The sequence below is a fragment of the Adiantum capillus-veneris genome, chromosome 3, assembly GCF_014529385.1.
Source record: "Adiantum capillus-veneris isolate H3 chromosome 3, ASM1452938v2, whole genome shotgun sequence".
In the NCBI taxonomy this organism is placed as follows: Eukaryota; Viridiplantae; Streptophyta; class Polypodiopsida; order Polypodiales; family Pteridaceae; genus Adiantum; species Adiantum capillus-veneris.
In genome coordinates this window covers 158,805,686-158,823,392 of record NC_140933.1, presented here as the reverse complement: position 1 = coordinate 158,823,392, position 17,707 = coordinate 158,805,686, and the positions used below count along the sequence as shown (strand labels likewise).

At 40.9% G+C, this 17,707-nt stretch overlaps 1 protein-coding gene across 1 annotated transcript; it reads right to left on the bottom strand.

Annotated features, from left to right (window-relative positions):
- Positions 1 to 14,574: 14,574 nt before the first annotated feature.
- LOC147462055 (peroxidase 29-like) lies at positions 14,575 to 17,104 on the bottom strand. The gene is made up of 3 exons (XM_086509503.1): positions 16,319 to 17,104; positions 15,852 to 16,206; positions 14,575 to 15,287 (listed from the first exon to the last, which is right to left on the bottom strand). The coding sequence occupies exons 1-3, from the start codon at positions 16,547 to 16,549 to the stop codon at positions 14,872 to 14,874; spliced, it is 1,002 nt and encodes a 333-aa protein (XP_086365629.1). The 5' UTR covers positions 16,550 to 17,104; the 3' UTR covers positions 14,575 to 14,871.
- Between the last annotated feature and the right edge of the window lie 603 nt (positions 17,105 to 17,707).

Here is a 17,707-nt window from a genome sequence, read left to right as displayed (position 1 = left end):
ATCACACGTTAACATCAAACTTTTTCTTGCCTCTTCGAACATTGTCCTTAATTACTTAGTACCCTTCCACCCCTCCTAGATGGCGTATTCCGGGACGACTGTGTGCATGGGTTGAACAATTGTGTCTATGCATAGCCTTGGTTGGCTCTATCATACTTTGAAGATCAATGCAATTAAAACCATTATGATGTGCAAGAGTTGGGTCTTGAGTAGTTAACTCAAGGGTTTCTGATGTCGAGGTTTTCTGATGCTGTCTTCCAAAGAGAAAATCTTGTAGCTTGTGTGCTCTTTGCTTGATTGTACCATCAGGATACTTTGGCACACTGATTTTCTGAGCTGTTGGTATCAATAATGACTGTTGTCGAGCTTTTAACTGCCATTGATATCTTGGTTTGTCTTGGTCAGAATGGTGTGGTTGAGTTTTCTGAGGCTTAACATTCCATTGCTTGATCGGTTTTACAGTTTGCAGAGAAAATAAGTGCTCCTTTTTCTTTTAAATCCATTTCGTGTTAGGTTGCTTGCTCAGAGATGCTCCTCTCTGTGTTTTGTATCTTGGAACCAGCTTGGGTACAGTAGATGATGTTTTAGGCACCAGATTTGAATCGGCTTGTCCTTAAGCTATGCTTTTGGTACCCAAATTTTCCTGACTCCTTCCAATCTACTTGTAACATTTGCTTGTCGATAGGATGGAGAAGATTGATTGCTTCGTGGTTTGCTCTGCTGGTAACTTCTTTTCCATTCCTCTTTGCTTGGTGCAATTGGAATAATGAGTTTTCCATCTTTAGGTGATAGCTTAAGCTGATTGGTATCCCAATCTGGTACTACCTTGTATGTCCGCATCCATGGAATTCTAAGAATCATTGTCTCATTCATGTGTTCATCTGGTAAGCATACAAATTGATGAGGATATGAACATCCATGCACTATCACATTTAAGTTGACTACTCCCAATGTTGGTGTTGGGTTCTTGTCGCATCCTTTCATAGTCATTGTTCCTGTTGTCAAAGACAGACATGTTGCTTTCTTGTACGTGGAATAACTGACTGCATTTACTCAAGCCCCTGTGTCGACCAATGCGTTCATGCTATGATTGTTTAGCTGTGCTTTGATGTGAAGGTTAATTCCATCTAACTATTCATCATTTGTTGACACGGCATCTTTCTGCAATTCCCATTGTCGGTCATCTATTTCCAGAGTGTTGATGGGAATAGGTATTTGTTAATTCTTGAGAGCAGCTTTTCTTTTGAGTACTTGAAGCTGAGCTTCTTCTTGGGCTTCATCAATTAGCAGATGTCATTTTATCTTTCTTTGCATCCTTTCTAGCAATTCATTGGTTAGCGGCAAATTGTACTTCTTTAATCAACATCTTCTTATCCAATTAGCCATTGGTTCACCATCTAGGGTGGACAACTTAACAACTCCACTTGGAGATACATCTTCAATGATAAACGGTCCGTTTCCCACTTTCTTGAACTTGGGAATGTGTTGCTTAAGGGAATAGACTAAAACTAAGTACCTTTTTTGAAGATTTTTGTAATTAGATGGGAATCAAAAAATTGTTTTTGTTTTTGCTTTTGTGCATAGATGTGAGCTACATCAGTTAGCCTTTGCTCATCTAGCTTTTCTAAATCTTCAAGTCTCTCTGACAATTCATGTCCAGTCCATTCAAGATCCTTAGCTACCCTTAGTGTCGGCAATAGAAATTCTATTAGCAATATGGCATCAAAACCATAAACAAGGTTAAAGGATGTAGGATTTAAAGCTGTTTTGAATGAAACTCGATAAGCCCACAAAGCTACATGGAGATTCATTTCCCCGCCTGTCCTTCCTGAACTAACCACTTTAGTCAAAACCGAGCTAAGAATTTTATTCGTATGCTGAGCTTGTCCGTTTGCTTGTGGGTGATAGAGAGCTGATTTGTTATGGATGACCATAAATTTGTTAAGCATATACTCGATTACCTCATTGAGAAAATGAGTTCTCCTATCACTAACTATTTCTATTGGCAGTCCATATCTTGTGAACACAAACTCTTATAAGAATGCGGTAGTGGTTCTGGCATCATTCTTTTGAGTTGCTTTAGCCTCGGCCCACTTGGTCAAATAGTCTGTAGCTACAATGATATATTGAGCTTGGGTTCTATAAGCAGGTGGCTGTATTGGTCCAACAAAATCTATACCCCATTTTGCAAAATCTCTAGCCCCCATCATTGGTCTCAAGGACATGCTATCTACACGGGTTGGCATTTTTGCACGTTGACAACCATCACACCTTCGAATATACTCCTTGGCATCTACAAAAAGTGTTGGCCACCATATGCCTGCCATTAAGATTGCTTTTGCGGTGGTCTCGCTAGAAAAGTGACCTCCAGCTAATCCAGCATGTGCTTGTTCTATAATGGGAATATATTCGTCTTCATTTGCACAAAGACACAAGTGTTGATCTTTACCTCTCCGATACAATTGGTTTCCAATAAGAGCATAATCTCTTGCTTCAGTTTCAATTGCTCTTTGATGGCGTTTACTCATATCCTCAGGAAATGTTCGGCTCGAAAATTGATAGTTACTCCACTTAAGAACAGGTAACATTTGGAACAATGCTACATGAGGTATGGGTGTTTGTTTTTGATATTGAGGACAATCTTTCACAAAAGAATGAACATCACTCCTCATAGTTGGCCAAAATACAAGTCTCAAGATCCATTGCATAGTTTGGTTTTCAGCAAAGTGAAGTCCTACTATGGTAATATGTGCTTGACTTAGGTATTGGGATTTCTCTTCAGGATTAATGCATAAAAGCAATATTCCATCTTAATTTATCTTGTATAATCTTCTAGCTAGTAACTGATACATAGCAGATTGCTCAATTAATCCGATTGTAATAGGAAGTGGTATTTACGAATCCACTTGAGCTATGGTCATCAATGATACCATATTTTCCGACCATCGAGGTATCATTTGAATGGAGAACAGATATGCATCTGGTAGATCATCGTCTACTCCTTTAGGTGGTTCTATTGAAACAATCCTTGACAAATGATCTGCTCTTTGATGAGTAGTGCCCTTTTTTACAACAACAATGAAATCAAATTCCAAAAGAATGATGAACCATCTCACTATTCTTCATGTGTTGCATGGCTTGTTGAGCAAGTACAATAAGACTTGGTGGTCCAAAAAGAATATAAATTTGTTTTCTAATAGGTAATGTTTATACTTTTTTATGGCATAGATCATTACTAATTCTTCCCTTTTGGTGGTGATATAATTCTTTTCCGCCATGTTCAGTTGTCGCTAGCATAAGAAATAGGAAAATCAATTTTCCCATCTCCTGGTTGAGCTAGTATACATCCGATGGCAAAATTGGAAGCATCTACATGTATGTGGAATATCTTATTCCAATCTAGTGCTTTCAATATTGGAGCTGAGGTGAGAGCTTGCTTAAGGTTCATGAAGGATTCTTCACACTCTTCAGTCCATTCAAAGTGTGTAATCAAGCTATACATGAGTTTTGCAATTATAGCGTACATGTAAATGAATCGTTTGTAATATCCACACTGTCCCATGAAGGCCTGAACCCCCTTGACTGTTGTCGGTCTAGGCAAATCAGTAATAACATGAACTTTATCCATATCAGTAGCTATACCATTTTTAGACACTATATGTCCAAGAATTTTTCCTTAGTCTATCCATAAATGTGCACTTTTCAGGATTTAAGTAAATCCTATAAAGTCTATATTTTTTGAATACCTTTTTGAGGTGTTCAAAATGATCAGCACAGATTGATGAATGTACGCATAGATCATCCATATGTACTTCCAAGAATTTCCTAAGATATTCTTTAAAAGCATGGCTCATCAATCTTTGAAAGGTGACAGGAGCATTAGTTAACCCAAAAGGCATAACCCGATAGGCAAAAATACCCCATTCCATTGCAAAGGCAGTTTTATGCTGATCTTTTGGGTCGACCAAAAGTTAATTGTATCCTGAAAAGCCATCTAAAAAGCTGTAAGCTTCTTTATCTGCAACTCGTTCTAAAACATGCTCAGTGATTGAAAGAGTGAAGTTGTCTCTAATGGTAGCTGCATTCACTTTCTTGATATTGACGCACACTTGTAATTTTCAATTTTTCTTGGGTACTACCACAATTGGAGACACCCACTCTGTGTGTTCAATTTCGTAAATGAATTCGGTCTCCTTTACTTTTCAATCTCTTCTTTGATCTTCCTGGAAAATGTTTCATTATATGTGTATGGCCTTTGTCTACTTGGTTTCGCATCGTCTCTCATGGGTATGGTATGTTGATAGATTTCTGGATCAACACCCTTGAGATCCTTATAGGACCAAGCAAAGATATCTCGATATTCTTTCAGTAAGCTTACAAAAGCTCTTATTCTTCTTTTGTCAAGTCATTTGCAATGTAGGCCGGTCTAGTAGGCTCTTCTCCTGGTTTGGCCAGATCTATCTTTTTTGTGTTTTCAGGTCCTTCATAGGACTCGCCCTGTTTTCGTAGTTCCCTGACATGTTGTTCCACTATGATTTTTGGATCTTGGAGAGTATATTTCTTGTAATGGGATGGAATGCTCATTACATCTGTATCATCCTCTTTTGTGGTTTTCATTTTTGTAGTACATATCTCCTTTAGAGCTTTTTTCAACTCTTGATACTTCTTTTTCCGCTCAACTACTGTCATGGTTGAACCCTTGTCCTGGTTTTTAGGTTTTGCTTGAGTTTCTTTTGTTGTTTTTCTTTATGTTTTCGATATTTTTTGTTTTTTGTTTAAAGGATATCTACTAGTGATTCTATCCTTGACACAATCATGTGCATCTATTTGCATCAGGAACTGTGTTCTACTGGAGACTGATGGCATAGGTTTAGCTTTCAAGTTTCTAGTGTCTCTTTTTCATCTATACCATTTTTGTCTTCTTGGTTTCTGGTTAGGAAAGTAAAAAAAAATTTCCTCCCCTCCTTTCATGAGTAGCTTAGCTCTCACATGTTCCTTTTCCGACCATGAATCATCTGAAGTAGGTGAGTGTTCTTCTAACTCATCTGTTGCATCATACTAGAGGTCTAAAAGGACTTGAGCTTTCATTAAGTCTTTGGGTTCATGAGTTTCATCTTCAATGTGAAGGGTTGAAATCATTTGTATGGGAATTATGTCATAGCTGTCCTCATTGCAAAATTGAGTAGGCACAGACGTATTTACACATACATCCATTGTTGCTAAAATTTGAGTCCACTCAAATGGCTCAAAAAAATGCTTTGGAAAGGGTTCAGGTACATAGGCTTCATCTGTGCAATCCCTTTCTAAGATATATTCTTCTCTCTTTAAGCTCTCGTTTTCTGAAGCTCCACACATCCAAATAAGAGTGTCTTTGTTCAACCAAGATGGAAGCTTAGTTTCAGCCGAAGAGACTAAATCGAACTCTTATATGGGCGTTTTCATGACATCTCTATAAGTGTGATCTTTTAGATTAACCCTTGTTATTGATCCCACTTGCTTCAAGTACAGATAATTGTTTTCCCAATCTTGGATGAGTTGTACTTGTCGCATGAAAGGTCTTCCCAATATGATTTCGTAATTGAGTTTCTTCCCAAAGTCCACTATGGCAAAAGTGTGTTGATAGTCAATCCCAAAGGAATTAACTATCACTTTTTCAAGCAATCCTAAGGGTCTTTCAATGTGTCCGTCAGCCAATTGCAACTTCATTTGAGTTTGTCTAATGGCTGGTTGTCCCCAGGATTCCCATACTGCTTTCATGGCTATGGCTATGCCTGCCCCACTATCCAATATTGCCATGGTTTCTATATCATGGAAAGCTTTGATGCTCAATGTTAGACATTCTTGAAGCTTCAGATCCACAATCGCCATACAAGGATCGTACATCCATGTCCATATCAGGAGGTAGATTGTCTAACCAAACTTCCTCTATAGGTATTGACTTCAGAGTTATACTCCCATCATTAATCTCTCTAAATTTTTTCCATAAGTGTCCTGGCCAGTCTTCTTCTACGAATGGAATTCCGTCTAAGGCATCTTCAATGTCCGGCACTATAAGTTTTGGCTCTTTTGTTTCTAGGTGGGATTCTACCACCACTTCGGATTTTTCTTTATTGGTTTCTACCACGAGCTCTTCATGTTTTGCCATACTTTCGAGCTTGGGTTTTTGTTTTTCCAGCATCTCTTGCGTAATTCTTACAAAATTTTGATAAGCTTCAACTTAGCTGCTTCCATGTCTGGAGAATGATAGTTTTTCCATTTGTTTTCCATGTTTTGGCATGCTTTAAGTCCCGCTTGGTAAGCTTCCAAGGCTGCATTAATAGGCTCAAAAATTTTATCAACCAAAATTGATCCTCCATATTTCACGGTGGTTTTCTTGATTTCACTTCCAATTTCTTTCACCTTTTCGTGGAATAGCTTTTTTGCTTTCTCCTCAATTTCAGCTCGTTGTTTCTGTTTTCTCATCTCATACCTTTTGTTTCTGATTCTTTTGGTCTTTTGAGAGGAAAGTTTTTCATCAGAGGAGTTATGTTTCTTTTTCTTAGCTTGGGCTCTGGAGATTACCTTGATTGGAACAATTGGTTCACTCTCAGATGAGCTACTAGGTATCACTTGGACTACATTCACTACTGTTTTACCCTTGTTTAAAGGATTTTTTGAACAATCCTCTGGAAGTGTCCTCCCTTTTTGCAACATTGTATGCAATAAGCTTCAACTGGCTTGAGGTTTTTGTCAGGCTTTGGGCATTCATTTTCCAATGATCATCTGCACCACAGTTATGACAGTTTCCAGTTCTTGGCTTAATCATGGGTCTTACCATAAAAGGTCTAACATCTTGATTATCCACATAATACATTGGTGCAAGCTCTGGTGTAGTATAAGTCATAGGTCCTTCCATTGGTGGTGGATGTGGATTATACCAATCTCCTTCTACCATTACTGTAGATGGACTAGGCTCACCGTAGGGTGTAGCAGGCACTAGTGCTTGTTCATCTATGACTCCCTCTGGATGTGTGTACTTTACAGGCACTGCACTATGTCCCGGATATGGAGGTTGTTGGCCCAGCAAGGGTTGAGGTCTTTCCATACCCATCGGTGGTCTTGGAGCTGGGGCCATATTAGGCTGATATCTGTACAAGGATTGCCCTTGTGGTCTCATAGGCACGTACTGAACATTCCCATCATACTTTGGTCAATAGTAGCACTCATTGGTCTCATAGTTGGTCCATTTACCCTTGATTGCACACCATTTCTGTAGCCTAATTGGTTGTCATTGTTGAGGTATCCCTTGTTTTGGTCCCCTCATAGGTGCTTTTTGCATGTTATTCATCATGTCGTTTATCCTTTTGAGCATGTCTTCAATGGCTAAAAGCGGTGCTGCAATAGCCGTTCCCTCTTGTGCTGGTTTGGTGGATGGTATTTTCTCGCTTTGGTTATCCTTCGAGACATCTTCTTCATTGAAAATATCACAATTGTCTCCTAAGTCAATAGCATCTGACGCACACTCTTCTAGGGTTGTATGCTTCTTTCTATACAGTATAGCATGAAGTTCTTTGTTTAGCAGTCCCTCTAGAAACAATGATACTAATCTTTCTTCCGCAGGTATCTCTAGCTTTGGGCATCTTTCAATGTATTGTTTCACTTGAGTTGCACAATCCCTAACAGACTCACCTTGTTTCTGTTTAAAGCAGTAGATTTGAGCTATCGTATTGTGTTTGATCCCCATTTTGGAACAAGCAACTACAAATCCTTTAGCTAATGTATTTAAGTCCATGATTGACCTTGGTGGAATGTTTTGGAACCATGCCAATGCTTCTCCTTCTAATGTCATTCCAAACCCCTCGAATTGAGTATGGAAATCAAATATGCGTTATGCTCTTAGCACTTGCTTAAACCTTACTAAGTGTCATATGGATCCCAAGGTCCACTGTATTGTCTGACCCATTTCTGAAAATCAACTGGTTTAACACGTCTATTTGGTTCAACTCCCGGTCTCATGGCAATTCCCGTTCTAAGTCCTTCAAATCAGTCTGTTGGAAATAGTGACTCATATAGCCCTGGATTGGCTTTATTGTCACCCGGTTTTCTTCGTAATGAGGTGGTTTCTGGTTTCTTAACATTACTCTTCGAAGATCTCTCATCGGTGTTCGTCTCTTGGAATAGTTTTTGGTCCTTGGCCCAATATCCATCCCTTTATGGAGTACCCTTGGTATTTGATTTGTTCCACCTCCTCAGGAGTCATTATAACAAAGTTGTTGTTATAACAATCCCTAAACAGGTAGGTTGGTAGATCTGTTGAACCCTTTTCTTTGATCTTGAATAAATAGATGATCTTCATGGATGTTAGTTGTCCTGATTTAGCATGCGAAGTCCATAGAAGATCTTTGACGTTTATATCCTCCCAACAGTAGATCCCGATCCTAGGATTACCTGTACTAAGCCATTTCGAAGGCTTCAAATCAACTTGATCGTATCTTTCAAATTCTAAAGTTGGTAGTCCTTCTTTAGCTGCCATCTAGAATTATGGTTTTTACTTGTAACCCCATTTTTCTATCACGTCAGGGTTTTCGACTTGTAAATACTGAGTTTCGTTTCTATCCATGTATATTTTTCCTTGTTTGTTTACCCTAATTTCCTCTTTGAACTCAATACCATGGTCATCAATGTGAATAGCATCCTCTTCGTTAGGATCTAGGTAAACCTGAGCTCCATGGCGATTAGTCTTATAAAAAGAGAGTATATGCTTATAGCGCACTACCGTTCCGGTTTCTGAGTGAGTCGAATAGGAAGACATTTCCGATGTTGAATCTGAAAAAGTGTCTGAGACTTCTTCAAGGATAGCATGCAAGGGATTGCATTGATTCACACTTTCTTCGGTGAATACTCTACTGGAGGTTTCTCCAAATATGCCTTGGTTTCCTAGTATACGACCAGATCTAAGGTTCATATAGACTTGTAAAGCCCTGGATAGAGTACTTATCGTTGGATTGACTTGTTGTCAATTTCTTCCACTTGACTTGATTGCAACTTCTGTCAAGCTGCCAATTCCTTGTCTGCAACCTGATTCATGTATCAATTTTGATCAAGTTAGCTATTTTTTCACAAAGACTGTATAGTTTTTGCTAACTATTGAGAATGGTCTATGTGTATCACTTCAATTCGAGCTAATTGAGTCAGCAGTTGAGACTTTCATATTCTACTTTTACAAAAAATCAAAGGATGAATCTGCAACCTGGAAACTGAGTGAGCATGTACCAATTTGGATCCGATTGAACCCAAAATTGCCCGGTGGCCTTGTATTATGTTGGTCTAACACTGTACAAGTTCAAAAGTCAAAAATGGTGTCTTTGTGTAGCAATAGTAAATAATCATAATTATTTAATTTTCTCTTTTATTACACTTTTTGGCTTGATTTGCCAAGTATACAACCTGCTAAGGTCCCTGGATAATTTTCACTAAGTTTGAACAAAATCTGTTCAAGTTTAGCAACTATTTCGTGTCCGCAGACTCAGTTTTCAAGAATCTGGCTTAAGTCTCACCTTTGTGATCCAAATTTCACCAAAATTGATTTGTGTGGTCTACTTGATATGCTTGACTTTGTGGTATACTCAAATGTGCAAAATTATCAATTTTTGAAGGAGATGTGAATAATCCCCATTATTTACTCCTGCTATGTTTTTGCAAGTTTTTGTCCCAATCTTGACATAGATCTGTTAAGTATCACAACTTAAGCACCCTAGCCAAGTTTCATCAAGTTTGGACAATTTTTGGTTCAAATGGTCATCAACTTTGTATCTGCATACTAACTTTGCAAATTTGGCGACAATTTTCAATCCAATAATCCAAATCTTACAAAATTTGATTTGTGGGCTTATTATAACATGATAAAGCTAGTGGTATACTAACTTGGTCAAAAAAGTTGAAAAATGGGACAGATGTAAATAATTACAACTATTTACTTTTGACAAATTTTTCCATCTTTTTGGTCAACTGAGCATGTGCACATGTCTATCAAATCAACATAAGCCTATGAATAAAGTCTCATAGAGTTTGAACAAAAAAATTTCCAATTTATACTCAAGTTCCCGAAAGTCAGTACAGACTTTAGTTTTTACATAGTTGTCAGTTTGGTGATCCAAATTCTATAGTCCTTTACAAAAGTTGTTTGTACAGATGCATAGAGCCACTCGTATCAACCTTGGTCAGTTTTGAGCTGAAAGTAAATAATCGCGATTATTTACTTTAGGCCCAAAATGAACACTTTTTTGAACTTTTTCACTGGACAGTCTTTTCATGAGCTATTTTAAGCCTCTAAGTCAAGTCAAAACTTAATTTGGCCTAAAATATCAAGAAAAAGTAAATAATCTGAGTTTTTGCAAACTCTTGAAATTTTCATCTCATTGTGTCCTTGAGCTTACCCATTGGTTTATACAACTTTTAAAGCATACTCTCCAATCGGATTGGCCTGTTGTCAGTCTTTTCGTACTATTTCTGGCCGTAGTCCTGACACTCTGCAACTTCACATACCAACTCACAATTTATTCTTTCGGAGAGAGCAATGTTCTGAAACCCACCTCGGATTCTACTTACCCTACTCTTAGGTTCTACTGCAATGAGGTTGTGGAAAGTGTCCACAAACACTCATTTTCTTGTTTTTTATGGTTTCTTGAGCATTGATCTTAGAACTTGTCTCATCTACCAATTATTCTCAAAATCCTAATCTAGTTCTACAATTCTACAATTCTAAAGGCACTCAACAAGTACGATTACTTCCAAGATACCTCTACACAACAAAAGACGACAATCTTAAGCTATGTGGTTTTAAAAGAAAAGTTTTTACTCCAGGAGATCCTAGAGGAAGTTAAAGGATAACTTCACAAGACGCTCGTGTTTTTTCTTAGTTTAGGTCTCTTCGATCCTTGGCAACGGCATCAAATGTGGGACGGGTGTCTAACCACACTTCTATCTTATTGCAGACGTAGTGAGAACCACAATTAAATTGTCAATCCATCGGACGAAGCTGACTTGACTAGTGCATAGAGGCTACAAGAGGTTGTCAATCTCTTGGAAAACAATAAACAACTCGCACTTAACTCAAACTACACTCAAGTGACTGAAATCACCAAAAGCCAATCACTCATCGGCAAACAAAGCAGATCCATTACAGCATCAAATGACATCCAAACGCAACGAAACTTTTAGGACATGTTTATGAGACCTAAGCAGTATGCTTATGGTCTTAAATCACACTTTAAGTCAAGTGCAAAAATCACAATTATTAACAACAGTGGATTTTTTACCTAGTCGTTTTTGACCCAGAATTCATCTAAATGCTTAGTAATGATGCCCCAATACCCCGCTTATGCTTAGTTTTTTATTTTGAAGTGTAAATTTCTACTTATGATGAAATTAGGCCGCGGGTCGACAACGCCAAAAGCTATGAAATACTGTAAAATGCTTACGTCAATGCGTAGAGCTCTTACCTGTAGTTGCAACGCAACAGACGCGACTGCAATGTGACAACCGGAGAGGGAGTAAGAAGCGCGAGAAGGAGAGAAGTGAGTGTCGTTAGCTCACACTGTGTATTTCGTTATCCAAAACTTAATAATAACTTACAAAAATTGGCTTTTATACCTTACCAAAGGTTTTTGGAGGTCAAAACTAATAATCTGGGAGCTTTAACTAAAGATAGGTAAAGACAGGTTGATACAATCTGAAAGCTTGTAGCTCCGGCTCATCAATTACAAAGTTTATCCCAAAAATAAGAGTTACAATATTCCCGATTCATCAAAATAATAAATGTTTCTACAATGAGAGCTCCGAATTCTGGTATCCGAGTTAGCTTGCTACTAACAATCTGGCAATTCAAAAGAGATCTTTCTCATCTTTCTGTGCATCCCACCCTCCCCCCTCGTCCTCGTCACATCAGTGGCTTTGCGAACTGCTCGCTCCTCCTCACTTCCCTTGTTGCGCACAGAGTGCTCGCCCCGCTTTTGCCTTGAGAGGTCACATATCTCTCTCTCGCCCCTCCTAGCTTGCCTCGCTGCGTAGGCCTGCTCTCCTCGTCTCTCTCTCCCCTCTCTCTGCGCATTCGCCTCAAAAATACACTTCAAGATTCTTCTCCCACTCCTGCCAGACACGCAGGTCTGCCCAATACCGCCCTTGCAAACCCACGACCTGATGCCCCCTCCCCCCGCAAGCTCTCACAGCATTTTTGACCTCGCTCCTGCTTTGGACAGAAGCTCTCTCGCCCAATACCGCCCCTGCAGAACCACGACTTGCTACCCCCCCACAAGCTCTCACAGCGTTTTTGAATGGTTCTGCTTGGTAGAGTCGAGTGGCATTTTCAACCTTAATGGTGTTTCCCACACAATTTTCTTAACTTTGACTGCCAGCCGTCCATTCTCTACCATTCTAGAAAAGAGGAAGCCCAATGTCTTCCTTGAGCACCCCACCCGCAGGCAGAAGCTTCCTCGTGGTGGCAGCTGCACCAAAAAAAGATCCCTCGGATGCCAAGAAGCAAGGATTACCGCTCTCGAGGCACTAATCCAAGAACTCATCGGAGAGAACGAGAAACTCAAGCTTCGACTACTTAAGCTAGAGGAGGCGAAGGAAGAAGAGAGCCAAGCTTTACTCGAAAAAGTTTATCCTTTTTCCTTCTTATCCTCTCGATGGACCCACAGTCTTTAACTGATATGTATCGCCATCCTCTTCTTAGACGTAATGTTGTAGTGTTCGTTTTTGGTCCCATGGGTCATATCTGACCTCCGTGGACGATAATCCATCTATCTATCTCTCTTTCTCTCTCCACCCACACACACATTGTGATTGCTCTCACTTGGACACTTAGTCGGCTCGCTTGTCCTCTCTCTCTCTCTCTCTCTCTCTCTCTCTCTCTCTCACACACACACACACACACACACACACACACACACATTGCGACTGCTCTTGCCTCAACATTGAGTCAGCTCGCTTGTCCATTATTTCACATCGCGTAGGGCACACTGGCCAGAAAGGCTACCGGAGGAAGCAACTGCCTACACATGGGCAAGGGGAGGGGCCAGATGAAGCTCATGTTGATACGTGTCCGAGGGGAGGGGGCGGAATCCCTTGCCTCATTATAATAGTATGGATAGTGTAAAACGGTCTTCTTGTGCTTGTATGCAAAGATGCATAATCATTTGATTGCACATGGCTCTTGAAACATTTCATTTGACAACACTTTGTGTGTAGAATGTATAGATGATGTATGTCTCATTGTTGTTGTGTATGTGGATGATCTGTAACTCATTGGTCCAAATGAGATACATACTACTAAATTTAAAGGTGATTTGAATGCCACATTTGAGACATTAGGCTTGGGACATTTACATCATTATTTGGGCATTCACTTAAAGCAATGTAATGAAGGTATTATAACATGTCAGACAAAGTATATGCAAACCTTGCCAAGCAGATTTGGACTTGATGAGTACAAGCCAATTACCACTCCTATGGAAATCACTTTGAATTTACATTCTACCAAATGACTTATGGTTGCCTCATTTATGTATGCATTACAAGGTTAGTTTGCAATCTCACAAGTGAGTAGATTTTATGCATAGCCCAAGTTCTAAGCATTGGCAAGCAGTTGCTATTTGAACGGCACTATATATCGTGGGTTGTTTTTATCCCAAGAGGAAATCAATGCCGCCAGTAAAGTATACTAAACAAAACCTAAATAACGAAAAATAATTAAATTACAAACTAAGTATCAAAACAACCCTACGTAGCTCACAAATCCTCAAAGAATTTGAATGATTAACAAAGAACAATTGAAAGTAATTTTTGTTGTAAACAATACATAATTCGAAAGATTTTCATTTTAGCAATATGGAACTTTGCCCCACATACATGTACTTTCATAGATTGCTAGTATATTGTTAATGAAAAAACATGTTTCATGGCCAAGGTTGTCATCCAACTTGTCTCCCATAGAATGAAGGGAATCATCTCTAGGTCTATCTCCATCCACACTTGTATGGATAGAGGGAAGAAAACCGAAGAAAACCTCAAAGGCAATGCAAATACCGTTGTCCCAAGGGCTTTCCAAAAGCTCACTCTTTCCCTTTGGATGTGGTCACACAAAGCTTTTTTTTTTGGGAAGATGTTGCTTATGCAACTAAGCCAAAATCATCATACTAGTTACAAAATAGTTTTATATAGAACAAATGCCATGTGACCATGCATGAGACAATTATTTCAAAGGTTAATTAATAATTATGTATCCTATGACCGTTGGATAATACCCATACAAGCTAATGGAGTCTACACTCTCTCCCTATGATCTCATGACCGTTGGTTAATACCCATACATGCTAATGGAGTCTACTCCTGGCCTTCGGTCCATAAATACTCTCTTCTTGCCTCCCTCTAATATCTCATGCTTCTTTCTATGGGCCCATCCTTCACTTCAACATGTTCCTGGTTTGCATTGGAATTTGGCTAGCCTTGGAAGCCCATTATTACTTCTCTGACTTCACAAAGAAGAGGAGCCCAAATGCCCACGATAAAGCATTTGAATTTGTTGAATCGAAATTAACAAGTAGATTTAGAACAGCATTAATAGAGGTGTTGAAAATTAAAGGGGCTCACATCGAAGAGGTAAAAGTTGCACCTCTTCTATAGAGGCAAACCAAGGGAAATGGTACCAAACTAAGGCTCTTGTAATACATATTGACGCATGCTTGTTTGGTCACAAGATGTGTGATGTGTGATTGAGCAACGAAATGGCTCAGGGTGGGAATATGATGGGAGCACAATGGGAATTGTGAGTAAAGTTGGTGGGAGTATTGGGGTTCGAACACAAGACGGGCGGATGTAGTAATTAGCTGGCTACTGGTTGATTTGGTCGCACCGCAGACGAACTTCACCCTGGGAGCCAGTGAGGACCTGGAAGGAGGAGAGCTTGACGAAGGCGGAGGAGAAGGCGTCGAAGAAGGCCCCCTGGTTTTGAGCGAAGTTCTCCACGATGGGGCCCGTGGTGGGGTCCATCGCCAGATTGGAGTCGATGGTGAGCAACGCCCGGCCGGCCACCAAGTTGCGAAAGTAGGTGTTGTCGAAGCGGAAGTTGGAGGTGTCGAGCGCAGCGAAGGCGTTGATCGGGAACTGCGGCCCGTTCAACCGCGGCAGCAGCCTCGGGCAACGCGCCTTCAGCTTGATCACATCCTGCCGATTCAAGTTTGGATCGCTCGTCGGATACAGCCGATCCGCGAAGTTCGTGCAGTGCGCCACCCCCATCGTATGGGACCCTGCAGCATATTCACAGTATCGGAATTAAGTAAATTCGTCCGTACAGTAAAAGTAAAAGTGAAATGTGGGATTTCAGGTGCATTCACTACTCTGTCTGTACTAACAATCGTGCGTTCTCAAACTACACTTTTGTTCCCGCCTTTTGTCCGGACAGAGATATTTTGGCCACTTCCAAAAAAGTGCAGGTAGTGAAGGGCCACCTGTGCCTTATCCTGCTTGAAAAGCCACCCTTGCCCAAATTACCATTGGCTTTAGGCTAATTTGGCTGCCCAATACAAAAGAGAGAGGCTTCCAAAGGAAATTGTCCAGACTGCAGCGGCCGGCCCGCCTGCGACGTCACCACAGCCTCTCTTCCTCTAAAGAAGCATTAATGCAAGGCACGTGAAATTGTCACAAATTTCACAGTCATCTATCAGAACATTTTGCTTAGTGGTTAATTGGAATTTGGAGGACGTTTTCCCTGTAGTACGAAAGCTTCCATCATACATGCAAATTTAGGCTTCTGCATTATCAAAAATTGGTGAGAAGAATGAGCTTTGTTAGCACAGATGAAGGAAGCTGACCTAGAATTGCCACACTTTCTTCAGTACTCATTCCCATGTTTGAGAACAAATCAAGCATGTCAGGGACGCTGATGGTGGCTGGCGGCAAGGCCGATTCAGCCGCATCCCGACTTGCGTCGAACCCATCCAGTCTTCCAAGAGGAATGCTTATGGCAGGGCCCCCAGCATGAATAATTGCCTCCCGGGCAGCCAAGGCAATGATATCTGCACATGACACTGTCTGGGGGCATGCTAACTCAAGCTGCTTCTTGATGGCAACGATGAAGTCTTGTCGGCGAATGCCCAAATTCGCTGCCGCCTCTACCTCGGCGCTCCCATCGGAGCCACTATCCAGCATTATGGATGCATCACAGCCCTGCACAAGAGAAACAAAACAGGGAGCAAAAGATAGAGTTAGTGGATACTCAATTGTAGATTACACCCAATCATTATTATGACACAGATGCTAATCAGTTACTCATACTCACATTGACTTGACAGTCATGGAAGAGGAGGCGGATCAAGGCCGCCGGTGAAGTGTTGTCACGTATGAAGCTTCCCCTCAGAGTGTTGCGAACGACACTCTCTGCGTTAGGGCAGCTATTGGCATAGTAATCTGGACTGCCTGCTTCTTGGGGTTGTGCCAGATACCTGGTGAGGGTGATGTAGAAGAGGAAAATCTTAATGAGGGGACCTAGCTGCTGCCTGTGGAGCTGCATCTCTTTGTGCTCACAAGGGTGTTTTCAGCAATATACAGGAGTTGAAAACACTAAAGGAAACACGAAAGTTGAAACAATCTCTCTCTCACACACACACGCACACACACACACACACACACACACATATACAAGCAACCGCCCTATCTTAACTCGCTACTTATGACGAGTACTTTCTTGTCAGTCCCTCTCTCGATGGTTTCCTCTAGGCTCTCACACCGCGCCTCTCTCTCTCTCTCTCTCTCTCTCGCTCTCTCGCGTACTTAACACTTATAATAGAGGGACTGCAGGTGGCAAGGAGTTCTTGAGACTCGAGAGGCTTTGCCAGGAACTAGAGCGCTTCGGCAGTTGATGACAATGCGCGTGCTTTAAAGAAGGTGAGAGCTTCTCACGTGTCTCTCTCTCTCTCTCTCTCTCTCTCTCTCTGTGAGAACATCGCTGCTGCGGCCCTGCGGGCATTTGTAATTTTGAGCCACTACTCTCTTCGCTCTCTCTCGCCACTCTCACAGCGCGGCATCAACCCATGGACAATGTGACTGGTAGGTGTTTGCGAATTAAAGGGCTGGCACGTCTTCTTCTCCGCTTCCTCGTCCACTTTAAAGAGGCGCAGATGGGAACTCGGAAGTAGCTGAGCTGAGGGTTAACTTGCCCCCCTGGCCACCAACATCTCGTTACGTGAGGGAGGATTCAGGTGCGCTACACGGTGGGGGTCCCGCTCTGGGCGCTCGACGACTTTTGTACCCCAAATTCTAATCTTTTGCCTAGTAGTAGTAGTAGTAGTACCCATCCCTTAGAGAAACTTGCAGCGTTAGGCCGTTTACACACTGCTGCTGCCCATCCATTTTTTAAAATCCCTCACCAATCAAAATGCATGCCATCACCCAGAGCCTCTATGAGAAAGAAAATTGTTTCTTCTCAGTTGGCTAAGCTCTTGGATCTGCCAATAACAGAGGGGGAGCTTAGAGACACTATTGGAAATTTGAAGCCTGATAAGACTCCTGGTCTGGATGGTATCCCCAATGAATTTTATACTTTATTTCAAGAATTTTTGGTCCCATATCTTATGTTGGTCTGATAAGAAGCCCTGGCTCAAGGAGCTCTATCCCCTTCTATTAATGCCAGAGTTGTTAAACTCATCCATAAGAAAAGCCCAAGGGAGGA

Coding starts and splice junctions, on each gene's coding strand:
- LOC147462055 (XM_086509503.1), bottom strand. CDS start 16,549: ATGCAGCTCCACAGGCAGCAGCTAGGTCCCCTCATTAAGATTTTCCTC. Junction 16,207..16,318: donor TCCATGACTGTCAAGTCAAT/GTGAGTATGAGT, acceptor TCTCTTGTGCAG/GGCTGTGATGCATCCATAAT. Junction 15,288..15,851: donor AGAAAGTGTGGCAATTCTAG/GTCAGCTTCCTT, acceptor AATATGCTGCAG/GGTCCCATACGATGGGGGTG.